The sequence below is a fragment of the Nycticebus coucang genome, chromosome 10, assembly GCF_027406575.1.
Source record: "Nycticebus coucang isolate mNycCou1 chromosome 10, mNycCou1.pri, whole genome shotgun sequence".
NCBI classification, from domain to species: domain Eukaryota; kingdom Metazoa; phylum Chordata; class Mammalia; order Primates; family Lorisidae; genus Nycticebus; species Nycticebus coucang.
In genome coordinates, this window is record NC_069789.1 from 40,175,365 (window position 1) to 40,188,337 (window position 12,973).

At 43.7% G+C, this 12,973-nt stretch overlaps 1 protein-coding gene and 1 long non-coding RNA gene across 2 annotated transcripts in view; one reads left to right on the forward strand and one right to left on the reverse strand.

Moving 5' to 3' along the window:
* Window positions 1-609, reverse strand: part of MTARC2 (mitochondrial amidoxime reducing component 2) — a 40,316-nt gene extending 39,707 nt beyond the window's left edge. The window contains exon 1 of the mRNA XM_053604235.1: window positions 466-609. Coding sequence (XP_053460210.1) covers window positions 466-494 — 29 coding nt within the window. The 5' untranslated portion in view covers window positions 495-609. The remainder of the gene's footprint in view (window positions 1-465) is intronic.
* LOC128595530 (uncharacterized) lies at window positions 8-11,665 on the forward strand. The gene is made up of 3 exons (XR_008382947.1): window positions 8-131; window positions 4,016-4,122; window positions 7,912-11,665. It is a non-coding gene; the product is annotated as an uncharacterized LOC128595530 (long non-coding RNA).
* The last annotated feature ends 1,308 nt before the right edge of the window (window positions 11,666-12,973 follow it).

Below are 12,973 nucleotides of genomic sequence, written 5' to 3' on the forward strand. Positions count from 1 at the left end.
CTTAAGGCTCTGGGCGGCGGGAGGAGCCAAAGGGTGAAAGGGACCAGTGGTTGAGCTGGTCCCTTTCACCCTTTCACCGCCGGCGTGACAGGAGGGAAGATACCCCTGAATGCGGTGCTGGGAGCCGGGAGGTAACCGGGGCAGCAAGGCGGAGAGTGGCCGGGGATACTCTGGGTGTCCCCGGAGGCACGACACCCAAAGCAAGTGGGCTTCCCTACCGACCGGCGTCCCCGGGCTGCTCACTTTCACTTTACTTCTTTCTCGTATCCCCTTCCCCTTACAGAGGCCACAGTCACCCGCTGAAGGTGACCCTTCATTTGCCTTCACTCACCTTTGCAGGTGGGTAGTTTGCAAATACAGTGGAACCTCCAGAGCCGACCCCCTCCCTACGCTGACCCCATCCTTAAGTTGACCTCATTTTCCTAAACCAGACATGCACCACAAGTCAGTCCAGTGGCCTAGTACCTATGTTGACCACCTCCATCCACCTCCATATGTCGACCAGTTTGTCACCGTCCCTTGCGGAGGGTCAACTAACGCAGGCTCTGCTGTGTTTTCTCCGGTTCTGTGGGGCGTCTCTTCACTTTACGGATCATTTCCTTTGCTGGGCAAAAGCTTTTTAGCTTGACCCCTTTTGTCCAGATTTGCTTTTGGTTGCCTGTGCTCTGCGGGTATTTATTACTCAAGAAGTCCCTGCCCAGACCAGCATCCTGGAGTGTTTACCCAATGTTTTATTTCAGTGGTTTCACAGTTTCAGGTTTTAGATTTAAGGCATTAACTCATTTTCATTTGATTTTTGTATATGGCAAGAGATGAGGGTCTAGTTTCATTCTTCCACAGGTGGATACCCAGTTTTCCCAGTGCCATTTGTTTATTGAAGAGCCTGTCCTTTCCCCTTTGTATGTTGTTGACCACTGTTTCAAAAATGAGTTCACTTTAGACATGTGGGTTTATTTCTGGATTCTCCACTCTGTCTGATCTTTCTTGGCGCATTTACTAAAAAGGACTTACAATGACAAGTCCTTCTTCCCTTGCCTTGAGATGTATGTGTATCTCCCGCAGCTCAGAAGCATCTTTCTCAAAGGTCTGAAAGCCATTTCTTTGACATGTGATCGGCAGGGAGGACAGGACCTCCGTTCCCCAGGCTCTGCGGGCGGGTGGAGTCCAGCTTGCCCACGGCCAGCTGGCAGAGGCAGTGCCCCATGGTGTTGACCTGACCACCCCTTTGTGGTTTTCCACTGGGGCCCTCTTGGGGTCCCCCTCTTCTTTCTCTTCCTGCCTTTAATACACTGGCACACCTCTACACATGTGGGGAAGGAGCTCCGCTCTTTCCCTTACTGAGTAGTTACTGAAGCCCATTTTCGTGCTTTAACTAATGCCCAGCCTTGTTTGTCTTTAACAGCTCCATTCAAGCAAGCAATTGGGGTAGCAGAGAATTTTCTCAGACAAGTTAAGGTTTGAGGTCATTCTTTTTTGTTTCTAAGAGCTTGTCCCTTAAAACTGTGACACAGTTCTGGGAAAGCTTAAGGAGGCTGACCAATGTGCCACTTCCCATGTCTGGAGTAGCTGCCAGCCTCTTTCTGAAAATTGAAACATAAAATAAGGCCTGAATCTCCACCACCACCGCCAGAAAACAGACTGTTTGAAATCCTAGGTCAGCAGAATAAGCCCTTACACTTCCCACACATTCTCATCATGCTCAAAAGCCAAGACTTTTATATTTGTTTTTAAGCACAGTGTCAGGGATGAAGCGTGTGTAAATTACTCCTTTGCCTCTCCAGATTTTTGAACAGGGTCAGAGCCCCCGCTGCCCACGAGCCTGTGGTCAGAGCCAAGAGTCGGTAAAGCCATCACCCACTCTGGACATGAGCTCCCTAACAGAGCATATGTCTTTTTGATTAATTATTGGTTCCTTTCAACACATACTTTTCAATGATTCACCAGGCTTTGCCCTAAATTGGCACTAGGGATTTAAAGTTCAGAAAAAGATGCCCTTTCATCCCTGGAAGACTTAAGCCATCTCTCCTGTGAGCCCAGAGGGTAATGGCAGAGAGGTGTGCCATCCAGATGCAGCAAAAGCAGTGACAAAAAAGCAATTTACATCTTAGGATAGAGGTGTTTTCACAAGAGGGAGCTTTTGAGCTGAGATTGAACTTGAGTGGGGGCAGAGGAGAAGGTTCTGAACAGATGGAATAGCACAGGCCATGGCCCGAGGAAGCTGAAGGCACCAGTAAGGGTGGCATGTTTGGGCAGCCACCCACAGTCCGGCCTTATTAAGAAGGTACCTGTGGGTGCAGCAGGTTCCAGGAGTGGAGGCAGGACAGGTGGGCAGGGGTCCGATCAAGATGCTGCTATCTCCACTTAGTGTGGAGACACCTAGGAATGCCACTACAGGTGCCCACCACAATATCTGGCTATTTTTTTTTTTATTTTTAGTAGAGATGGGGGTCTTACTCTTGCTCAGGTTGGTCTTGAACTCCTGAGCCCAAGCGATCTACCTGCTCCAGCCTCTCAGAATGCTAGGATTACTGGCATGAGGCCAGGAGGCCTGTCTTCTTTTGAAATCTTAATCTCAGAGAATAGCACCCCCACCCAGACTTTTATGCTAGAGAGCGGAGGCAACTGTGTGCACCTTTCCCCGCTCTCTGTTAGTGTTCTATCATCACCACCTCTTGCCTACTATCTCTCCATCCCTACTGTTATTTCTCCCTGATTCAGGATTACTGCAGCTATGCCTGAACTGGGGCATTTGTCATTCATTGAAACGCCTGGGTGGTCTTCCTTCCCAGAGCAGCCAGAGTGACCTTCCTAACACCTAGGTCTGATCACACCTCATTGCTGTTTGGTGTCCCAGCTACTTGGGAGGCTGAAGCAAGAGGACAGCTTGAGCCCAAGAGTTTTAGGTTGCTGGGAGTTATGCGGATACCACGGCATTCTGCCTAGGGCAACAGAGTGAGACTTTGTCTCAACAACGACAACAATGATTTCAAGAGCAGAAGATGTAGGGGAACAGATGGTGAGCACTGTTGTGGACATCCAAAGTGAGGTATTTGGGGGCCATCAAAAAAGAAATAATTGGCTCAGCTCCTGAAGCTAAGCGGCAAGGCGCTGGCCACATATACTGGGGCTGGTAGGTTGGAATCCATCCCTGGCCTGCCAAACAACAATGACAACTACAACAAGAACAACAGCAAAATAGCCAGGCATTGTGGCGGGCACCTGTAGTCTCAGCTACTTGGGAGGCTGAGGCAAGAGAATTGCTTAAGCCCAAGAGTTTGATTGAGGTTGCTGTGAACTATGATGCCACAGCACTCTACCGAGGGCAACATAGTGACACTCTGTCTCAAAATAAATAAATAAATAAATAAAATAAAAAAGAAAAAGAAAAAAAAATAGTGACTTAAACAGGTGACTTAACCTTCTATTCTTCCATCTCCTCATCCACAAAATAATAAAGATAATTTATTATCTCATTGTAAAATAATAAGATAATCTAAATTTGGATTTCCCAAATTCATGCTGGCATTGGGCTCCAGCGGCCAAACAAATGAGGGACTTTGCCACGGTGAGCGCCACTCTCTGCTGTCCTCACCCACCATTACCCATCCTCTAGCTTGCCCTGATTGCCTTTTCAGGGGGTGATTTCAGGAGAGCAGGAAATTCCTTTTTAACAATGGATATATCTTCATCCCAGCATCTCCATTTGTAGAATTTATGAGGGGTTATGGAAGGTCGAGGTCCAGCAGTCTTATCACCTGTTTGCTTTTCTGTTTTCCCCTTTTGATTTGAGTGATTAAGATGTCTATATTTTTCTTGTTGATGTATAAAAGACTTTAAATTAATAAAATTACCCTTTCATCAGGTGTTTCAGAGTTGTCAGATTTTCTCCCCTAGTTTGTCATTTTTTGGCAACCTCTGTCATTGTCTGCCTGGAAGCACTGATAGAGCAAAATAAAAACTCTGTCAATTAAAAAATAAAAAAGGGAGTCTAAAATGCAAATATTGCCTTGCCCAGCCAGGTCCTCCTCAGGAAGATGTGCCCAGCAGCCAATAGACATCTGAATGAGGCCGTGCAACACTCTCCTGGGGAGATGAGCTCATCAGATTACCAGGCTGTGATGGGTAAGTAACCTTCAACTCACACAACAAACCTTATGAATCAGGACAGGCAAAAATGTAACAACCTCAATGATCTATCAAAGTAAAAGTTTATTTCTCATTTATACCCCCAGTTCAATGCAGGCCAAGCATTAACCAAAGGTCCACTTAAAAAAGTTATAGAACTCTGCAACCTGTAACCCCAGCTACTCGGGAGGCCGAGGCAGGAGGATCACTGGAGTCCAGGGGGTTTGAGACCTCTCACTGGGAGAGGATGGCAGTGCTTCCGAGGTTTACTTCTCCCTTTCAGCATAATGACTCTCATCCTGAGATTTTTATTTTTCTGTTACAATTCCCACAAGCTCTCTCACCAGTGTGATCAATATTTTCTTTCTCCCCATGCAGATTTTAACAGGAAAACCAGCAAAGGGCAGTTACTTGTGTGTTAGTGGGGCATCTCCTTCAGGTTGCAAGGAGGAGACACATGTTCGGCATATGTTAGAATTGGGGGTTTATGGTTGGGACACCCAGGAAAGTAATGCTTGTCTGTCAAATTCAAGTCTTGGAGGCTGAGAGCTTCGGAAGCTAAAGAACTTCAGGAGAACAACTCCAAGAGCTGATTGGTTTTCAGTGACAAACAACCTTAATCCAACCCCTGCTATATGCTAGATGCTGGTATTTAGTCTTTAAAAATAATACAGGGCTGGGTGTGCTCTCTCACGCCTGCAATCCTAGTACTTTGGGAGCCCAAGGTGGGAGATCACTTGAGGCTAGGAGTTCAAGACCAGCCTGGGCAACATAGACTCATATCTCTATGCAGAAAGATTGTTTAAACTCGCCAGCTGTGGTGGTCTGTGCCTGTAGTCCTAGTGACCCAGAAGGCTGAGGTGGGAGTATTGTGTGAGCCTAGGTGTTCACTCCCCTGCACTCCAGCCAGACAACAGAATGAGACCCAATCTCTGGAAAAAAAAAAAAAAAGAGGAAGACAGAATCTCCTATCAGAAGCCAGTAGACTGCCAAGAACACACATCAGTAATTAGGTTATGTGGTGTGAAGAATCAGAGGGGAAGAGCAGATCTCTGACTGATGAGAACCATTTGCTAAATGAAGAAAGGGAAAGGGTGACCGAGAACATGGTGTTTTTGAGGACCTAAATTCAATCGTGGCTGGAAAGGAGAGGGTAAAGGCTGGGAGAAAGTAGAGACGAAGAAAGGTAAACAAGTTCAGAGGGCAGAAAGAATTACATGTGTGTAGAGGAATGTGGACTTTTCCCAGAGGGCATGAAAGGTCAGTGTCCTTATGTACCAAGAAGAAGAGAATCTGGGTGGTTAGAAACATGGGAGGAGCGTAAATTTCACTTTATATACAACAATAACTTCTGAATTCTGAACCATGAAAATTATTACTTAGTAAAAAAATTCAAAACTTATTTTAAAATATTTTTTATAATGAGTTTAGAAGTGTACTAGACTCTGGGTGAACAAAACAGCAACTATTTTTTACCAATCTACTTAATGTTTTTAAGGTTTTATGACCTGTCAGAGACACAGCATAGCCTTTTCCCTGAGCTCAGGGGTCCAAGACCAGCCTGAGCCAGAGTGAGGCCCCATCTCTAAAAATAGCCAGGCATTGTGGTGGGCACCTATAGTCCCAGCTACTTGGGAGGCTGAGGCAAGAGAATTGCTTGAGACCAGGAGTTTGAGGAGAGTTTGAGCTTGCTGTGAGCTGTGATGCCACAGCACTCTACCCAGGACAAAGTGAGACTCTGCCTCAAAAAAAGATATGCAAACAAATAATTATAAAATAAGCAATATAATAACTGTTTTATTAAAGTTATGGGCTCAGACCTTTGAAAGCACAAGTTGGGGGCTGGGCAGCTTGCTCTGCTGAAGGTTGGTGGAGGGTAACATGTAAACTGGGTTTTGAAGAATACATAGGAGCTTCAAAAATAAAAGCAAGAGTAACTCATCAAAGAGAAACACAGTTTCTTGAAAAGGCCTAAAATGTTCTTGGAGGAAAACAGTTCGGTATGATGATCAGGGAAGCATAAGAAATGGCAGAAAGCAAAGCTAACAGGCAGGATGAGGCCAAATTGTGTAGGCTTTACATGTTGTCTCAAGCACTGTGAATTTCTATCCTAGAGAGTTCAAACCACTGCTTGTTTTATTTGGCTTGTACAATTGTTTTAATTAGGAAGTTTCTAGCTTGTCTTGAAAAATCAAAATATCTGGCAGTATGAGCTCTATATTCTGCATAACACAATCAACTGGACCTGACTACCTCCTTTAGACACCACCCCACCACCCTGTGTAGTGGCTCCAGGACCCAGTCCTGAATTCAACCCAACCCCTCTGCTGGGCCTTTGTGTTTTTTCAGGGACAGAGGAGATTTCCCAGGCAATTACTCATGATTTCCACCAGGGGGCGTCTGTGATCTAGGTTTTGGAGGGAAGGGTGGGGAGGAAGTGGCTTGGAGCTGGTTCTAGTCGGGAAAGGAAAGGAAACCCTCCTTTCCTTCCTGGTAAGAAAGTCCCAAGGAGCAACTTCCTGTGACTTAACTTAGGGAAAAGTCAGGACTAAGACGCATTTACAGATCAAGTATTTTGAAATAGGAGGATACTATTCAGATACTATTGCCTGTATCTGAAATGTCACAGGCAATAGTAAAGTATGGCTTTGTTTCTCCCACACTTTTCTATTACTCCTGACATTTGAATAATACTTTGTGGTCTGTAAGACTGTCAGAGGCAGGACAGTATTGGGTCCCCACAGTAATCCCAGATCTGAAATAGGATAAGGCATCTGTTTCTGCACTAGCTGACACACTCAAGAGTTTCTTGTCTCGCCTAAAAGCACCCACCCAGCAAGAAGGAGGCAGGCCCTCTGCCCTGGCCACTTCCTTCTGCTCATTCTGGGAGAGGAGAAGGAGAGGCCAAGGCCTCTGGGCAAAGACCGGGTGCTGAGAACACATGGCTGGAGTGTTACAGCAATTTTCTTCTTCAGTAGGTCCTTGGTCTCGGGAATTTGAAGAATGAACCCACTGACCACAGATCAGTGGTTAAGATAGGATTTTATTAGACAGAAAGGAATACAGAAGGAGTAAAACGCACCAGAGCTTCTGGTAGAGGGAAAGACCCGAGTGGGAAGACTATGTGGTTCTTTGTCTAGGGGTATTAGGTCTTGAGAATTACATTTGGCCAGGACTTGGCAAATAGAAAGTTTGGAGTTTTCAAAGTTAAGGAGTGTTATGGATAAAGGAATGAATGCAGTCCCTCCAGCTCAGGGCAAAAGGTCATGAAATTGCCCAGGCCTAGGAAAACTGAGGTCCCCTGTCCAGCCTTGAATGGGGGAAATCTGTGTCAAGAGGAAAGGAGCAAGGGATAGAAGGGCCAGAGAAAGAAATTAAGAGGCAGGTGAATTCTGGCATACTTCTTAACTGAGAAGTGCCCTTTCATCCACTGGAACTTGTGCATCCACCCGAGTATCTCAAGCAGTGTAAAATCTGAGTTTATACCTGTTAAAAAAATAAATGGCCCAAGGAATTTGTTGGGCCTTGACCTGTTTGCAGGAAGGGCACTGATACTCCTTCAATATGGGGCACACAATTATGAGGCATGGACTGATGATGCTGGGGGGCAGGGCCCTTCTTTCCTCTGGTCAACTTGGTGCTAGGTGTCTCCCCCAGGGTCCCTTAATGGCAAGGGCTGTGTGCCATTATGGCCTCGACTGTGAGGCTGTTATCAGTCAGGATGCAGAATCCTGCTTCCTCTCCTGGTTTTCAGTTGTTTTTTTCTCTGTGTTTGTTTTTCTTTAGGCTGCTACAGAGAGATGAGCTTTTAATCTCAGCGGCATGTGCCTGGCTCAGAGTGGAGGAAGAAGCCTGGGAAGGGAAGAGAATCTCCTTGCTGGGGGCACCCTTTGCAAAACAAGGCTCTTGTAAAGTAAACACCCCTTGATATTTCCCCCCACCTCCCCATGCCCTGCCACCTCCCCAGGAAAAAATCATATAACATCTCTTCCTCCATGGTTAGTGACAAAACAACGTCCATTGGCACAGTGCTCACACCTGTAATCCCAGCACTCTGGGAGGCCCAGCTGGGTAGATTGCTTGACCTTAGGAGTTTGAGACCAATCTGGGCCAGAGCGAGACCCCATCTCTAAAAATAGCCGGGCATTGTGGTGGGTGCAAAAGACTTGGGAGACTGAGGCAAGAAAATCACTTGAACTCAAGAGTTTGAGGTTGCTGTGAGCTATGAAACCACAGCAGTCAACCCCAGGGCAACAGAATGAGACTCTGTCTCTCACACACACACACACACAAAAGGTCCATCTTTTATTCTACTCATTCATTCATCCCTCCCATGAAAGTCTAAAATCTGTCATAACCATGGCTAGAAAATAATGGTGTAAGTATGATCCTCTGTCTAACACTGGATCTAACCCTGGTTGTTGTGAGCTATGACGTCATAGCACTCTACCCAGGGTGACAGCTTGAGACTCTGTCCCAAAATAAATAAATAAATGAAGTGCACACAAGTTTTTAGTATATTTACTGTATTATGCAACTAACACTTCTCATTCCAAAACATTTTTATCACCACAAAAAGAAACCTGAGACCTGTAAGTCCCAACTTTCCCCTTCCCTCCTCACCTGGCAACCACTAAGCTGCTTTCTGTCACCATGGATTTGCCTTTTCTTGTCATTGCCTATATAGACTCACACACTAATGTGGCCTTTGTGCTCAGCTTCTTTCCCTTAGCGTGATGTTGTCAGAGTTCATCCTTGCCGCAGCATGTATCAGTACGTTCCTACCACACTTCGTTAATCCATTCATCTGTTGACAAACATTTGGATTATTTCTACTTTTTGGCTATTATTAATAGCACTGCTAGGACTATTTGCTTACAAGTTTTGTGAGAATGTGCTTTCAATTCTCATAGGTGTATACTGGGGTGGAAATGCGGGGTCCTACGGTAACTCTGTGTTTAACTTTTTGAGGAACTGCCAGGCTGTTTTCCACAGTAGCTGTACCACTGTTAACATTCCCACAGGTAATATATGAAGTTTCCTTTCTTTCTTAACCCAAGCAGTCTGAGGGGCTGTTGAGATAGTCTTAGGTGAACCTACCTTCAAAGAGAAATGGATGTTTGCACAGTGCTGGTGAGAAGACACCCGACCCTCAGCATTGTGCTGGATGATCTGTCCAAACCAAAGACAGGAAAGGGGAACTTGCACTTTCTCACCCTCATCAATTCGGGGGTTATGTTTGGTGTTTACGAGATGGAGAACCATTTAACAAATGTTCTCTATTGCAGAGGATGTAGGCCTGCACTTAGTCTATTCCTTATAAGGCCCTGGGCCTCAGAGGACGGCTGTGGCAAAGACAGTACCCTTTACAGTGTGGAGGGTTGAGGAATGTGGGAGAGCTTTTCCCTAGAACTGCCCTCTCTTAATGTTCCCTTCAAAGTGTGCGATGATACAAAATACCGATGTGGTCAGCTAATTTATAAAAAATAGGCTCAGTGCATCCTGTTACAGAAATCCCATCAGCAGGCCAGGCACGACAGCTAGGATTTCTCGTAATCCTAGCACTTTGGGAGGCCAAGATGTGAGAATGCTTGAGCCCAGTTCAAAATTAGCCCAGGCAGCATAGTTAGACTCTGTATCTACAAAAAAATAAATAAAAATTAGCCCAGTATGGTGGCACTTGTCTGTAGTCCCAGCTACTCAGGAAGCTGAGGAGAGAAGAGTGCTTGAGCCCAGGAGTTTAAGGTTGCAGTGAGCTATGTCCAGTTAATTACATAAAATATTGTAACTCATTATTATTATTAGAAAAGCCATCATGATGTTTTCTTTCACATCCTAATTTTTTATAATCTAAATACTTTGCATTTGAATATTTCCTTCCATTTCAAGATATTTACAATTTGTTTCAACATCTAAGAATGATGAGAAAAGAACCAACATTCCTGAATCATACGTGTAGAAATGTATGTGTCTTAGGATTCTGAAATTCTTTGAGGCAGGCCATGTGGATTTCATGTGTCAACACTGCATTGGAGGAGGGAGGAAGATTGGTGAGCTCTCACCTAATGAGCACAAGGGAAGAGTATGGCACACTTTCTAGGTGAGGGAACCCAACTACAACGGGGACCTTACTTAACAAACACAACCATTGTAACCTAATCATTTGTACCCTTATGTTAATCTGAAATTTAAAAAATAAAAATATTTGAAGTATTTTTTAAAAACCATTGCATTGGAGGCTCTTACCAGAGCAATTAGACGAAAAAAAGAAAGAAAAAACCCTAGCATCTATATTAGAAGAGAGGTAAACTCATCTCAAGATGACATTATGTTGTATGTAAAAAATCCTAAATAGGCTCAGCGCCCAGAGCTCAGCGGCTAGGGCGCCAGCCACATACACTAGAGCTGGCACGTTCGAATCTAGCATGGGCCAAACAACAATGACAACTACAATAAAAAAATAGCCAGGCATTGTGGCAGGCACCTGTAGTCCCTGCTACTTGGGAGGCTGAAGCAAGAGAATCGCTTGAGCCCAAGAGTTTTAGGTTGCTGTGAGCTGATGCCTTGGCATTCTACCAAGGGCGATAGCTTGAGACTCTGTCTGGAAAAAAAGAAAGAAAGAAAATCCTAAGTAATCACTAAAAAACTATTAAATCAGTAAATAAATTTAGCAAGATAAGAGAATATAAGAACTATATGCAAAAAATCAGCTGTATTAAAAAAATCAATTGTATTTCTATACAACAGCAAATCAATGACGTCAAAAGGACATTTAAAAAATATATTTATTAATTCAAAAAGAATAAAATACTTACAAATAAATTTTATTTAAATAGTGCCAAACTTGTATTCTGAAGACTAGACAACATCATTGAAAAAAATTAAAGAAGAGTTAAATAAATATGAAGACAAGCCATGTTTACAGACTGGAAGACTTAATGTTGTTTAGATGAAATTGTCCCCAAAATTAATTTATAGGTTCAGTGCAATCCTACCAAAAACCTCATCTCGATTTTTTAGTGGAAGTTGACAAGTTAATCATAAAATTTTATAGAAATGCAAGGGACCAAGAAGGTAAAACAATTTTGAAAAAGGAAAACCCACGAAGGTGGAGGACTCACACTTTCCCATTTCGAAGTTCACTATACCACAAAGCTACAAATACAAAGACATTTTTCATACTAGCACCAATGTAGGCGGGTAGTTCAGTGGAACAGAACTGAGAGTTCAGAGATAAATCTTCATATTCGCATTTGCTTGACTTTTGACATGAGTCCCCAAACGATTCAATTTGAGAAAAGAAATATCTTCTCAATAAATGGTGCTGGAACAACTGGGTATGCACATTCAAAATGCACCATACAGGGCGGCACCTGTGGCTCAGTGAGTGGGGTGCCAGCCCCCTATACCGAGGGTGGTGGGTTCGAACCCAGCCCTGGCCAAACTGCAACAACAAAACAAAAAGTGCACCCCAGAGAAGTTTGACTCAAAATGGATCATGTAAGAGTTAAAACTATAAAACTTGTAGGAGAAAATAAAAGTGCAAATTTTTAAGATCTTGGGTTAAGCTAAGTTTTCTTAGCTAACCCCAAAAATACGTGACAAAAGACAATATAGTTATAGTGGACTCCATCAAAATTAAAAAGTTGTGTATTTCAAAGGACACCAGAAAGAAATTTTCATTCTTTCAAATGTAAGAAAATACTGACAAATCATATATCTGATAAGGGACTAGTATCCAGAATATATAAAGTAGTGTTACAACTCAATGATCATAAAACAAATAACTAATCTAAAAGCAAAGGATTTGTATAAATATTGCTGTAAAGAAGATATTCAAATGGCCAATAAACCCAAGAAAAGATACTCAACCTCATTACCTGTCAGGGAAATGTAATTAAAACCACCTTGAGCTATATTGATGGTGATAATCAAAAAGATAATAACAAATGTTGGTGAAAATGTAGAGAAATGGAAACTTTCATACATTCCTGGTGGGAATATAAAATGATATAGACACTTTGGAAAACAGTTTGGTAGTTTTTCAAATGTTATCCATGGAGTTGCCAATGACTCAGACCTTCCATTGAGGGTGATGGTATTATGACTATCCATAGATTTTTGTCCATGATTCCTGGCTCATAACTTCCATAGTCCTTTTATTATCATATTGGGGCACTTTAGGCCTCAGACACAGAATCTCTGTTTCAGATTTTCTCTTACCCTCCTCTCACCTTCTCAAGACAGGACTCTAATCTGATTGTGGATCAAAATGCCCTCATTCCAGAGAGGGTCCTGCCCTGAACCCTGCAGGAAGGAATGCCACGCAGAGAGGGCAAGAAAAGTCTAAACAGATGGGCCTTGCTGGGTATAGATCATGTCCTTTGTCTCCAGTCACATTTCTATACTATTGTCAACCAGGCTTATGTCCTGAAGGCACCATAAACACCCACAAGACCAGGTTCAAAGAGTCTCTGGACAGCTGAACAAATGGAGCTTCCTAGAGGGAGGCATCTTTTCCTCCGTACCCTTTGTAATATCCTTTGTACTAAACTAGTAGGTGGGTTTTCCTGAGTTCTGTGAGCCACTCCAGCAAATTAATCTAAGCCAAAGAGAGGGGTGTGGGAACCCCAACCTAAAGACAGTTGCTCAGAAGTTCCAGAGGCTCAAACATGTGACTAGTGTCTAAAGCAAGGGGGCCTCAGCCCTCTGTGGGGTCTGACACTATCTCTAGGTAGACAGCATCAGAATTGCATTAGAGGATACCCAGGTGGTGCTTACTACAGAATTGATTGCTTGCTTACTAGTGGGGAGAAATACCCACATATTTCGGAGTCACAGAAGTCTT